General features: G+C 36.5%; 1 protein-coding gene across 6 annotated transcripts in view; it reads left to right on the forward strand.

Annotated features, from left to right (window-relative positions):
- Positions 1-13,764, forward strand: part of LOC107693456 (kelch-like protein 13) — a 66,234-nt gene that overhangs the window by 30,415 nt on the left and 22,055 nt on the right. For 2 of the 6 annotated variants that reach the window (XM_016492858.1, XM_016492859.1), the window contains exon 3: positions 12,226-12,297. The exons of 2 other annotated variants lie outside the window; for them this stretch is intronic. In XM_016492858.1, coding sequence (XP_016348344.1) covers positions 12,226-12,297 — 72 coding nt within the window. Of the gene's footprint in view, positions 1-901; positions 1,381-12,225; positions 12,298-13,764 lie in introns of those variants that run through there. 2 more of the 6 variants (XM_016492857.1, XM_016492860.1) reach the window with 2 other exon arrangements.

Consider the following 13,764-nt stretch of genomic DNA (forward strand, 5'->3'; position numbering starts at 1 on the left):
CTTCATGAGTTTGTCTGCATCCATATTGCATGTTTCCTCTCACTTGCAAAGTATGTTTGCAGTTATTTCTTCTAGTTCTTTCAAAGCAGTTCTTTCTGCGTTTCCACTCACACATTTTTAAATCGGTTTCATTGAGGTTCCAAATAATGGCTCATTGGCTTCGATAGAACACCTAGAAGCGTATATTCTTATGCACACATGAAAAGTATGTTGCAGCTTTTATTTCTATTAAATTGTTGTCTTTGCTAGTGTTACTAATAAAATAGTTTTTTTCACTGCTTGTCCTATTTTGGCACAATCCCTAAATTGAACTTGAGTAGTTTTACTAAGGGCACCCATCTCACATGAAATTGGACTGTCAAACATATTCTACCTGCTTTCCTGATATATATTACTATGAATTTGATATGGTAATTAATACTGAGACACTAATTTGGGCAAAGAGCACTAATGACTTGTTTAAGACTTGAAGCTAAAAGTTGAGGACTTGCAACTCGACTTGGACTTGCCTGTCTTGACTCGGGACTTGACTTGGGACTTGTCTGTCTTGACTTGGGACTTGACTCGAGACTTGAATGCAAAGACTCGAGACTTACTTGTGACTTGCAAAACAATGACTTGGTCCCACCTCTGTTACAGGGCTTATTGGGTTTCTGTAGTTATTAAAAAATAAGTACTATTAACTAGGGATGCACCGATACTCGCCCGATACCGATACTTTTATTTTTGGTACTTGCCGATACAGAGTACCGATACCAATATTTTTATTGCAATTAACCTACAGTAGATAGTAGTTAAGTAAATGAATGATACAGCAGCTTGCCATAGCCTGCATTCAAACAAGGTGGCACTATAGCTGAACATCCAGTGCACCTACCGCGCATGCCTCTTCCTGCACTGACCGGACGCGACGGTGCCTATTTTTTTCCTCCCCTCCATCATCATCATCATCATCATCCCTCTCTATTTCTCAGGAGATGATGCTCGGCTCAGGCACAACTGCTTTTCACCTATCGGCTCAGGCTTACGTGTCATTCCTCCAGGTTTTCCGTCAACCTTCCCTGCGGTATTCAGTCAGCTGCCTCAATCAGAGAAGTATTGCTTTATTAAACAGAGCTGCTTGTGTCGGCGGCTGAGCCTCCTCTTTATTTTCCTCTTCCTCCTCCCTGCTCTTGGCGAGGGCTGCCGGGGATGGAAGCCCGCGCTGGTCGCCTCTTCATGGACTCGCTCTTGACGGCTATTCTCATTCGCGCTGTATCTCAGAGGTGCTGACTGGAAAAACATGCCGTTGAAATGGAAAAGCGGTTCGCCCGTCAGCTGGAAATTTCCCGTGCCCGTGCTTAAAACGTCCAGGTCCTCCCCACTCTCGCCAGCATACATGTAAGTAGCTGTAATATTAACGCGTTTGAGTGCGTATGTCACCGTCACTAACTGAGAGCGCGAGTGTGTTTATATTCCGTCTTTAGTCGTTCATTAAGGATGCTGCTGCTGTGCGTGTTTCGGGGTCTGTGTCGCCTCCCTTCGTTTCTCTGTAACCTAATTGTGAACGTTTAGAGAGGTCTTAAGACCCATTTTGTAACGTTTAGCGTGCTTCCGCGCGCCGCCTATTTTTCTGAATCCACAGAGGATTTTCATGTGCTTTCTCTACTTTTTCTGAGTCCTTCTCACAGCTCTGTTTATGAGCTGTAGTACGCACCGGGCCGAAATAACAGCCAGCGAAGCAGGCTTTTGTCCTGGCGTGCCGTGCGCGCTGGATTCGCGTGCTTGTGTTGTGTTGTGGGGTGGGGGCCCGGTGGGCTGCTGGAGGATGCAGCACTGATGCTGGATGATACACGGAACATGACCGCTAGCGCTTCCGCTCGGCACGATTAACACACCAGTGCACGACTAACTTCATATGTGTACTAGAAAAGCAGCAGTGTGTCTTTAGCATGATCTTCTGCGGATCTGCGCGCACTAGAGTGCTGTACATCAGGGCCCAGTTGAAACAAACCCTTTAAGAAAACCTTTTATTATTGTAAAGATAATTATCAAAGCCCTTTTATTATTGTAGATGTTTTCTTGTTTTTTTTTTTTGCTAGCATTTTCGAATCAGTGCATCATCAAGCCACTGAATTTAATGAGACATATTTTAATATAAAAATAATTTTTTAACCTTTTTGTCAACAGCCTTGAAAATAAAGGCATTTTAATTTATTAAATGCTTTTGTATATCATGTTCAAGATTATCATATATTCTATCATGAATTAATGTAATATAAAAATGTAATATTCAGTTAAATTCACATTTACTTGTAAAGTGCTTTTCACGTTGCATATCATTTCAAAGCAGCTACAGAAAATGCATGTTTCAAATGTTACAATCAAAATGCCAGAGGTGACTTGAGTCATGTGATGAGATTTTGTACTGATGAAGTCATGAAGGGGAGCCCATCCTCTGGCAACAAAGTAATGTCCATATGGCAATAATACACAGCTCTAAAATAATACAAGTTATGTGGTTAAAGTCATGTATTCAGTTAGACAAAATGATGCTGTCCTTCTACACATTAAGGCAATGATTATGCTTGTGATTGTAATGTAAAAATTTGGCAGTTTTGAAAGTCTATCCTAATATTGTGATCTATATACACTGTACTGCTATTTATCTCTTTTTATTTGTTTTAGATCTTAATTTTCCTCAGGCACAAAGTTGAAACCATGACCAGCTGTTTGCGTGAGTGATTTGAGAGTTAACTGTGAAGCGAGAGTTTAAGGCGCTGATCTGTCTTGACAATCATGGGCTATATCCGTCTTCATTTGAAAGTGATTTTGCTAGTTCAGTTCAATTCAATTCAAAGGCTGGATCTGAGAAAATGCCTTTGTTGTCTCTTTTGTTTTGTTAATAGTTTCTGTCTTTCTTAGTCTCTCTAGCCATAACTCTATTGTGCATATACAGTCCTTATGAATTTCCCCTTGAGAATCAATAAACTATGTTTATGTCTCTGTATATTCTCAGATTTAAGGTTTGGGGTTGTGGATTACAGTGTTGAGTTCCCGACCCTGCTGTTGGCCCTCCCAGTCGAACCTTGCCCAGTAAAAACAAAGTCTATTTTTACTGCTTTGGCTGTGTGTTGTGTGTGATTACAGGGTGAGCTGTGGTCTCCGTATTTCTTAATGGATGGAGAGATGCCTCTTGGACACATGAATCATTCTCTTTTTTGTGTGTGTGTTTTGAGACAGAAAATATTGAACAACAGGATGTTTTTGCCAGCTGTTAAAAAATAGAAGTAGGGAGAGTTTGAACATTCACACCAAGGATGAACTAAAATTTCAATATTCGTTTAATTCTGCGAGAATAGAGAAGCCACACCACAACTATAACGACACAGAGGAACAATATCATAGGAATCTTTTTCAGAATTAAATTTTTCCAGCCAATCAGAATCCACCCAACGTAATGAGCTTGAGCATTTAAAGCGGCATATGACATGTAGCACACACTTATAATACACAGAACATTATCATATTGCTGCTCCACACAAACACATCTCTTCATCTGCACTGAGTTTGGGTTGCTTTAACGTGCATTGAAGAACACAACGTAGTGGTCAACCGATATATCGGCCGATATTTGGTATTTTTCAAATATCGGTATCGGCCGATAAGTTTTTCTGTTTGGCCGATGCGTTCGTGGCGGGACTTTTATTTTGACGGCGCTGAGAACGGCAGTGCCTGAACACACAGTGCTCACATTTTCCCTCTTGTTCGCTGTTGTCGTTTATAGTTCTGTCCATGGACAGAAGTCTTTCTAATAATAATCAGATAGAACTGTTAAACAAAGGAATTGAAATGTATACAAAAAAGTATTAAAACAATTGCTTTTATATCGTTAGTAATAGAAAGGCAAACATTATAATACTTTCTCGTTTGCCGTCAGCATTCAGCAAATACGCATTTACATCATTTAAACAAATCTTTGAATGACTAATGAACATCTCATTTCAAAAACCTTGCAAACTTAGTCGAATCCAGCTGTGAGATCTTATGAAGTGTGCATTTGTATCCTGCACGATCGACAAACTTCAAACTCATGATTTCAAGTTATGCTGCGCTTCATGCTTTTGCCCAATGTCATATTCATGTCATTTTCACTGTGTGCTGTATGTAAAATGAGTGTTATCTTAGCTTTATTTGAAAAAATGTGATTCCCAATGCACACAAACTTCCCAGAATACTGATGCCCTGTTGGTTACAGTGTTTACTTCCTTTTTAATTATATTTGTATTAAATATTTGTTTATTTGTGAAAAATACTTTGTCATTTAAAGTATAAGCATGTTTATTTTACACATTTATTTTTTAATCCATTTTCAAATGATTTCATCGGCCACCCTGCTTTCCAAGATATCGGCATCGGCTGTCAAAAAACCAATCTCGGTTGACCACTACAACATATATACCACCACCATTTTCCTATGCTTGTAATGAGAAGCGCTTATCAACAAAAGAGATGCTTTAAGGGCTCCCAGCAGTCAAAAGATCTGTCAAAAGTTTGATTGTATAATTATGAAGAAATTAAGACAACTATAAATACTTTGTAATTTTACAGTTGTAATATAAAATACATTTTTATTAGATCAGGGTGTCCGCGGGTCCTTAAAAAGTCTTAAAATGTCTTAAATGACGTTTTCCTAATATAAGGCCTTAAAAAGTCTTAAAATGTCTTAAATTCGGATTCGATGGGTCTTAATTATTTTTGTGTTAATTTATACACATGAAATATTACATATATGTATGTAATAAAATGTGTATTTCCATTACAGGTTTAGGTCTTAAATTTCATATAAGGTGGTATTAAAAAGGTCTTAAAAAGTTTTAAATTTTACTTGTTCATGTCTGCAGAAACCCTGTAGATTTTTTTTCTTATATTGATCTTTTTTATTTTACACTGAAATATTACAATAGTAATTGTGTTATTTAGTTTTTATTTCGTTATTTTTATAAATTTTTTCTTTGGAAATAAAGAAAATAATTATGCAGTTATTTCCCCCCAATTATGCAGCCCTAATATATATATATATATATAGTTATCGTTATAGCTGCTATTGTTGGTGTGAATGGACTTTGAAGTTTATACATGTTTTTTCACCCCTAAAAAACGTGTTGTTCCAGTGAACTATATGAAAGTTTATGTGCATGTGGTGTTAGGAAGGTGAGGATTCATTTAGTTGCATACACTCGTCCTGAAGTATTACCTCACCTCTAAATATACCCGTTGCCTGTAGTGAGGATTTCACGCTCGGTAGGGCAAGGGAGAGGTGTCCATACTCAATAAAATACTTACACAGTAAATTGCAAACAATTTTAAGTGGACTAAGTAAGAACGAGCATGCATCACCACAAAACTCAAGAATGACATTCTTATATTTGTGGCTTGAAGGATTCTTGGGTTTCAGCTTAAAGGAGTGATAAGGAGTGACAGCCGGAGAGCTTCTGCCGCAGGGGGGAAGAGAATGACGCACGCATGGGTGTGTGTTTGTGTTGACACAGGTGAAGACGGTAGACAGTCATGACAGATCTAAAGTCCTGCTCATCTGCTGCTAAAAGGACCTTGGTTCACATTATGATGATGAAAGCTTAACCTGAAATTGTTGGTAGCAGGGTCATCCAGGAAATTCAGGGTGTGTTTGTTTTGCTGCCAGCACTTGTCTAATGTGCTTTAGTCTCCTGTGAAGACAGTGTCAACAGACAGCAGTTCTTCCTTTTCTCATTCACCTTTCACAATGGATTCTCTATGTTTCAGCTTTTTTTTCTACCCTGTGATCTCAGATGAAAGGATGGGATGTGTCAGACTTCTTGCTGTCGCAGATTGAGAGAAGGCTGCTTTATTAATTTTTATGTTTTTTGATTTTTTTTTACAATAACTTTCATTCAGAGTTCTGTTTGGAGGCCACCAGCTGTTTTATTTTTCAACATCTTTTTTTTTTTTAATCTTTTCAAGATAAAAGCTGTTTCATGATAGAATTTAAAAAAATGACATTGAAGATCAGCTTCTTCCACGCTGAAATGAAAGTAGGGATGGCATCCTGCATGCTGAGTGTTGTTGCTGTACAATCTAATGAATTAATATTTAATATTATTCCAGTAAATACGATTTTCATAGGATATTGCTTGCAAGTTGCATGTTTTATATCAAATATTTATTTTTACAGCTGTTAAAATGTGTTTCCACACTTTGTTTGAATGTTAAAGGGCATCACAAAGTGTCAGTATTTTTATTATTTTGTTTGTCAGTTTCATGTTGTAATTAAATAATTTAAGGACATACCAAACACTTGGGTATAGTTCTATATCTTTTTTTCCAAAATGTGTGCATTTGTTTTACTTCAAAACAAATGTCCCTTACCTATAAGTGAACGTTTGATTTCTGACAGGTGTTGAGGTCTGTTTGAGTATTAATATGGTGGTGCGGATTACAGTTCCAGAGTATATTTATTGCAAATAGACTGTAGCTGTTTTGATCATGTGACCTCACCAGCTTCCACTGTGCCACACAGAATTACATGTGAGCAGGGTCCAAAATTAACTTTTTGCCACACCTGCCAACGGGGGGTGATTTGAGAAAATGTACTGGTCATTAATATTTTTACTGAACATGAAACTCTTATTAGGTATTATTTTAAGAAGTAGCAATTATAACCATGGCATTATATACACCTCAATTCAAAAGTTTGGGGTCAGTAATATTTTAATTAATACCTCTGTTCAGCAAGGATGCATTAAATTGATCAAAAGTGACCATAAAGACGTTTGTTACAAAGGATCTATATGGATATAAGGATATATGTTTCAAATACATGCTGTTTTTTATTCATCAATAGAATCAATAGAATTCTATTTATATTCATCAAACTTTCTATTCATCAAATTTTTCTCCTGGAGAAAAAAAAAACAGTTTCCACAAAAATATTAAGCAGCACAACTGTTTTTAACATTGGTAATAATAAGAAATGTTTCTTGAGCACCAAATCAGGATATTAGAATGATTTCTGAAGGATCATGTGACACTGAAGACTGGAGTAATGATGCTTTGCATCACAGGAATAACTTGCATTGTAAAATAATAAATGCAGCAAAAAAATAATTTTGTTTGTTAAAAACAAAAAAACAATCATACTGGCTCCAATCATGGGAAGAAAAAATTACAAAGAAATAATGCAATATACCGTTTCATAACTTTTAGGTAATGTTTATGGCAATTTCCCTGCTATTGGCCGGTGAGTTAAAGTTAATTTCGGGCCCTGAAGTTCTTAATAAAGCTACCAGCCAAATGTTGAGCAACTCCCAATCCCAAAGCCAATTTTCACTTTCATTTGGCACTTGGTAAGAGTTCATTTTGGGAGCTGCATGTGAGCGTGTGATTTGTATAAATGGGATTATATTGAATAAGTCAGTTCTGCAGTAGTCTGTCATTTGGTATAAGTCACTAGTGCTCTTGCCAGTCAGGAGACATAAAGTTTCTTTCCTTTTGATTTCTTACGTTAGTTGTACTCCCACACCTTCACTGCTGCCTCTGAGCGTAATCCAAAAAAAACTGGAACCAATGTGACACGCACACCATACGTTACATTATCAAAACCATATTCATCATGTAATGAGTCTGCACTTCCTCTGACATTAACCTGGCGGAAGACAGGAGGAGGCAGCTGATTTGTCACACTTTCTCTTTCTGGCCTGCCATCCCTCTTTTTGTATCCATCTTTATTTAGTCACTTCTGCTCAGTCTTTATACATCCGAGAGGAAATGCAGGAATCCAATTTTCACCTCAGATAGGGAGGAGGTTGGAGAAGAGGGTTGGAAGGAGAGAGGAAGAAATGGTATAGAAAAGGGAGATGAGGAGAGAATGAAAGATGAAGAGCATGAGACCGGAGAAGGAAAGAGGAATACGTGTTGTGAAGGTTGAGGATGTTTGGTAAGAAGTAAATGTGTGAAGGTGAAGTGGCGGAATGGAAATGGAAGAAATGCAGTGCAAAATATGAAGGAGAAAAAGAAATGAAATGGAAAAAGTAAGCATGGTCTTCTCAATACTTGCTGCTTTTTAGCTTTAGTTTACTGTGTGATCAACTCAGATCCAGGAGCTTTTTTGAAGTTCCATTAGCATTGTATTTTTTGAGTAGTGTTTTCAAATGTTATGTGTAAACGCAGTAATGCTGATATATTCTGCTGATATATATCTTCTCAGTCTTTTTATTTCGTAAGGTTATATTATTTATAAATCCATTATTTATAACCTTGAGTCAGTCACTCCTTCACATTAATTCACAGAAACTGAATAGATGATTTCTGATTCTGATCATAAAACAGATGCAGAACTTCTGCAGCAGATGGCTTGTGTTCATCTCCCTGCATGTGTGATAAAAATAAAGCATAGCCCCTTTGAACCCAGTTTAAGGTCGGAACAATTCCTAATTGCAGCAGCTGGACGTCCCTGAGTGGTCACGTGATGACATATAAAAACAGCACCACATGTGATCTGTTAGGTCGGGCCTCATGTTTACCAAAGCCATGCTGCAAATGCTTACTCGTTTTGCAATTAATAACCATATTGTTTCATTAAAAAATGATTGAAGTGTTATAGACACAGATTTAGGTTCTATTTAAATGTGAATCACATTGATGAAGAAATGGTGAGCAGCCCTTGGTCAAGTACAGAGTGGATACTTTGAAGTTTGACTGTAATTACCATCATATAACCGTGTTTCATGTTAAGATTTCATGCTAACTTGTTTCTCTCAATAACTAATGGCAACAACACAACCCATTATTTGACTACAGAAAGGTCTGTACAACATTATGGGAGTGGAAACACAGGCACAAACAAATGCACTGGGCACGCTTCAGCACACACTCGTCCGTAAGGGGCCTTTATGCACAATGTAAAATGGCAGCTGTGAGATGCTTGTTTATAGTTTGGGGAAATTAAGTGAAAAATGTCGAGCCGTAGGGATCTCAGTTTTTCCCGCTTGGATACATTGTTAGGTTGTTTTTGTTTATTGCATGACATTTGTGCTGTATGGTACTATTTAGTGACTGTGACTTCAGCTCTGTTTACACTGATCCGAAATCAACCTTACCGTTCTGTCATCACAGTTGTTCACAAGTGTCAAAAATGTTTCATAAAAGTGTAATATTCAGCTGATTTTTATTTATTAATATATATTTTAGTTAAGGAATTTTTTTTCTAATGAATGCTTCAACTTATTTACATAGATTTCTCAACTCAGAAAAATTGTCTATATAATTAATGAAATCATCACTGCATCTTTTATGATCTAATATGCATTGTTAGGCCTGGAATAGAATATTAGGAAAATACATCAGATATATTTGTTAAAAACAATACAAAGGGTTTTATGAAGAAATGAATACTTTCGGTAAGGATGCATTAAATTGATCAGAAGTGGCTTTTTAATTTACCTTTATTTAATTTTTCTAACAATATAAGAACATTCATTGTTTGGCAAAAGTCATCAGTGTACTTCAGTACTTCAATTTATTTACACACATTTCTTAATTCAGTTTAGTATCTATGAAATTAAATTGTGTCACATTTTCACATTATTCTGTAATATGGGTAGCCCTTATTTGGGGACTTTAAAATAATTTTTCTCGTTAATTTTGACATTCACCATTTTTGATACTGATTCCAATGGAGAGCAATTTATGAATTTGATTACAAAAATAAAGCATGGTTATTGGAAGTACTTTACTTTTAAAATGTATGTATTTTGCTGTTGCACATTCCTTTTCATGTGCATAATTTGGACTCTATTATTTTTTCCTCCCCAATTTTGAACAGAAACAGTCTTGTTTGATCTTGTTGTTTCGTGCTAATCTGTCAGTATTTGAGCTCTTCATCAGAGTCAGCTGTCTCTGTATCATCACCCTTTCAATCAACACTCCAATCTATAAAATCTGTTTGTGTGTCACTGAGCAAATCTGAGTTGCCATGTGAGTCACGCACATCCTGGCATGAAATCGGGAGGATTTTTCTGGAATTTTAATATGCATTAAAACAAACAAACAAAAAAATTAATAAATAACTCCACATTTCTGCCCACAAATTACACACTCCTACATGCACTTTCACTCCAGTAGTGTGAAGCCACACACACTCTCCTACACTACATGATAAAATAATGATTGGCAAATTAGTCACATTATTCATCGACAAAATGACGTCAGTAATGTGTAATCAGATGTTCACTCACTTATAATAGTAGTCCCACCACAAAGGGACAATTCAGCTTCAAATTCAACTTCAGCAAGGACACATTGCATTGATCAAAAGTGACAGGAAATACTTTTACATTGTTACAAAAAATTCTGTTAAAAAAATGCTGTTCTTTTGAACTTTCTATTCATCAAAGAATGCTAATCATCATGGTTGCAAAATATTAAGCAGCACAACTGTTTTTAACTTTGAGCACCAAATCAGCATATTAGAATGATTTCTGAAGGATCATGAAGACTGAAGGCTAGAGTAATGATTGTTAGAAATTCAGCTTTGCAGTCACAGGAATAAATTGCATTTTAAATTGTAATAATATTACTAGTGCTGTCAAACGATTAATCGCGATTAATCGCATCCAAAATAAAAGATTTGTTTACATGATATATGTATGTGTACTGTGTATATTTATTATGTATATATAAATACACACACATTCAATATATTTTGAAAATATTTGCATGTATATACATTTATATATTTATGTTCTTATATTTTATATTATATATAAATATATTTAATATATAGGCCTAAGCATAACATATTTTTCTTAAATATATACATGCATGTGTTTGTATTTATATATACGTAATAAATATACACAGTATACACACATATAGTATGTAAACAAAAACTTTTATTTTGGATGTGATTAATCGTTTGACAGCACTAAATATTACACATCATTTCTATTCTTTCTGTATTTGAGCAAATAAATGCAGCCTTGCTGAGCATAAAAGACTTATGAAAACATTTTTAAAAAGTCTTACCGGCCCCAAAATTTGAACAGTTGTGTAAGTGCCTCGACAAATATCTGAGCTTCGCATTTTGGCCTTGAAACCCGTTTGCCTGCTAGGCCTCCATTGTAAGTGCATTACTGCATTTCCTGTTCTTATAACCTAAGGGGAGAGTTGACGTGATATCCTGAGGTAATTGACAACATGACATGGCTATACTTTCGAAAGAGCTTAAGCTGTTCCTGGAAAATTCCTGTAACCCTTTCCTTTAATCAAGAAATCGATACGTTGATCTCACATTGTACCAGTTTGAACATCAAAACTCAAAGTCTTGAATCTGCAGTTCCTCTAACAGCAGCTATATGTTTTCTCCCTCAAGCCTTTTGTCCTAGATTTAAAGTCGTCCTATAATATCTTTTTAGGAAGAACAGTCTAGAAAGGGCACAACAGAATGCCAGTATATATTTAGCTGCAAAAACACATTTTACAATATCAAACTCATTAGATTTCTCTCTCACTCTCTCTCTTTTTACCCATTTGCTAATGTTTGATGTGTCATTATCAGACAGACCTCAGGTGGGTTTCTAATTCTCCTCTCTGAGGAGTGAATGCCCAGGGTGACTGAACTGATTTGCAGAGATATGATCTGAATCAGGAGAAAAAGAGAGCAGAACTGTGTGTGTGCGCGCTCAAATCCTAATTAACAGGCAGGGTTCTCGTCCAGGAGAGTTGAAAAGGATGTTGGTTAATCAAAGCAGAATATGTTGAGGTCCGTGTGTGTGTGTGTGATAGGCCAGCTGTTCTCCTGTCTCATTCAGCTCTGTTCTTCCTGTTCTCCATAATACAGAATTATTAAAGAATGCTGTTAAGCTAATGCTCTTTTGCTTGCCCTTGTTCTTGTTCTCTCTCTCTGTCCATCCATCTGTATCTCTTTCACTCTTTGCCATTTCATGTCAAGTTGTCTTCATCAAGGCTATTTACTGCACTACAATCATCATCATAAAATGTATCAGTAATTTAGAGGCTCGGATCAATCTAAACTACTTAATTGAATGTATACCCTCATGATTTCTCACCCTCTGTCAGTCCTGTTCTTGAGTGTGTCAATTGACACTTGTCATTTGTGTGTCTGTGCGGCGTACACTTCGTGCTGCATATGTTTTATGGGAATGTGCGTGTATTTAGTGACGCTATATCTCTCGTTGTTTTTGGCAGCCCCCAGCACTCGCTTGTGGTGTGGACCACCCACTCTCTGCTTGCTGCATCTCCAACCTATCACCTGACAGGGTAATGCACCAATCAGCTGCCTGTGCTTTGTGTCATGTGACTGTGCCTGCCATTTTTGGCTTCTCCTTTTTTTTTTTCTTTTTTTTTAAACCTCCTTTCATTTGACCTTCTCGTTGTCTAGTAGTGACCCTCCTGACCTGCTTGACCCATCCTCTAGTCTAGAGCTCAGTTGAACTGGGAATCATCTTTGTTATTTCCTCACAATTCTATGTTAATACTTGGGTCATGATACAGTACATATTATCGTTCCCGTTGCAAAAGAATTAAAAAGTGCCTGTCTACTTTTTCAGCGGTTTTGGTGCTGGACTGCGTCTTATTCCCATTCATTTTTCCCATAGGTATTTTTAAAAAGTCTTTGTAAAAGATAAGCCATGAACCAAACCAAACGGCCGCATATTGAATCACAGCATTAAAACTTTTATTTGAAGCAAAAAAGTATTTGAAAATCGGGTGGACAGAACTACAATCCCATGAAGAATTGTGAATTACATAATTGAATTATAAATGATGGAGAAATATAAATCTGTTGATTATGTATGTAGAAACAATTTACTTGACATTTATTGCAATATATCAATGTATATATGTGTGTGTGTGTGTGTGTGTGTGTGTGTGTGTGTGTGTGTGTGTGTGTGTGTGCGCGTGCGCAAATATTTTAAGTAGTTTGAGATCTTAGGGGTTGGGCGCTAAAAGGTTTTTGGTTTTGAATTCTCTGTTTGGTGGAGATTTCTTCACAGAATCATGGGTATTGTAGTTTTCCCTCAGGAATTCCAGTTAAACATGATATTTAAAAATTGTTATTAAAAATGTAAGTTATTAAAAAAAATCAATGCCTTGAAATGGAAAATAAGTGCTACCAGTGTATTGATTCTGTATCGTGACATTAGTATCACAATACTGCTCTGTTTTTATTTAGTTTAGTTCACCCATACCTCCAGAGTTTGTGCTACAGCATGATTGATCCCAAAACCCCTGACCCACATTCCTTTCATCCAAGGCAGTGTATATCCAGATGAAAGGGCGATACGTCCTGGTTGGATATCCTGGTTAGATCTCATTGTTAAAACCATGAAGCTTGTTAAAATCATTGAAGTCCTGTCCCTAGGCTTCATTCATACAATTTTTTGTTTCCATACTAAAAGCTTGAGCACATAGACAGAATTAATCAAACCATTTATAGTACATCTGCTGTTGTCCTGCACACAATTCTTCAGTAGTCTGAAAATACACAAGCTTTAGGAGCCATCTTTGCTTAGCCCCATAGTGACCGTAAGTGCTTATTATGAAGCCTTTTTAATTATTCATAATTTTATATGCTTACAGGGTCCAGAATTAACACTCGCCAAGCACCAATTTCGAAAACAAATTAGCTTTAGTAAGTAAATAAAACAGAGCCAGTTGGCCGGGAACATTATTAGGAACTGTAGCATTGGAAGGTTTAAATGAAATTGCAAGAACAAACAAACA

Source organism: Sinocyclocheilus anshuiensis, unplaced genomic scaffold, assembly GCF_001515605.1.
Source record: "Sinocyclocheilus anshuiensis isolate Anshui unplaced genomic scaffold, SAMN03320099.WGS_v1.1 scaffold1296, whole genome shotgun sequence".
NCBI lineage: Eukaryota > Metazoa > Chordata > Actinopteri > Cypriniformes > Cyprinidae > Sinocyclocheilus > Sinocyclocheilus anshuiensis.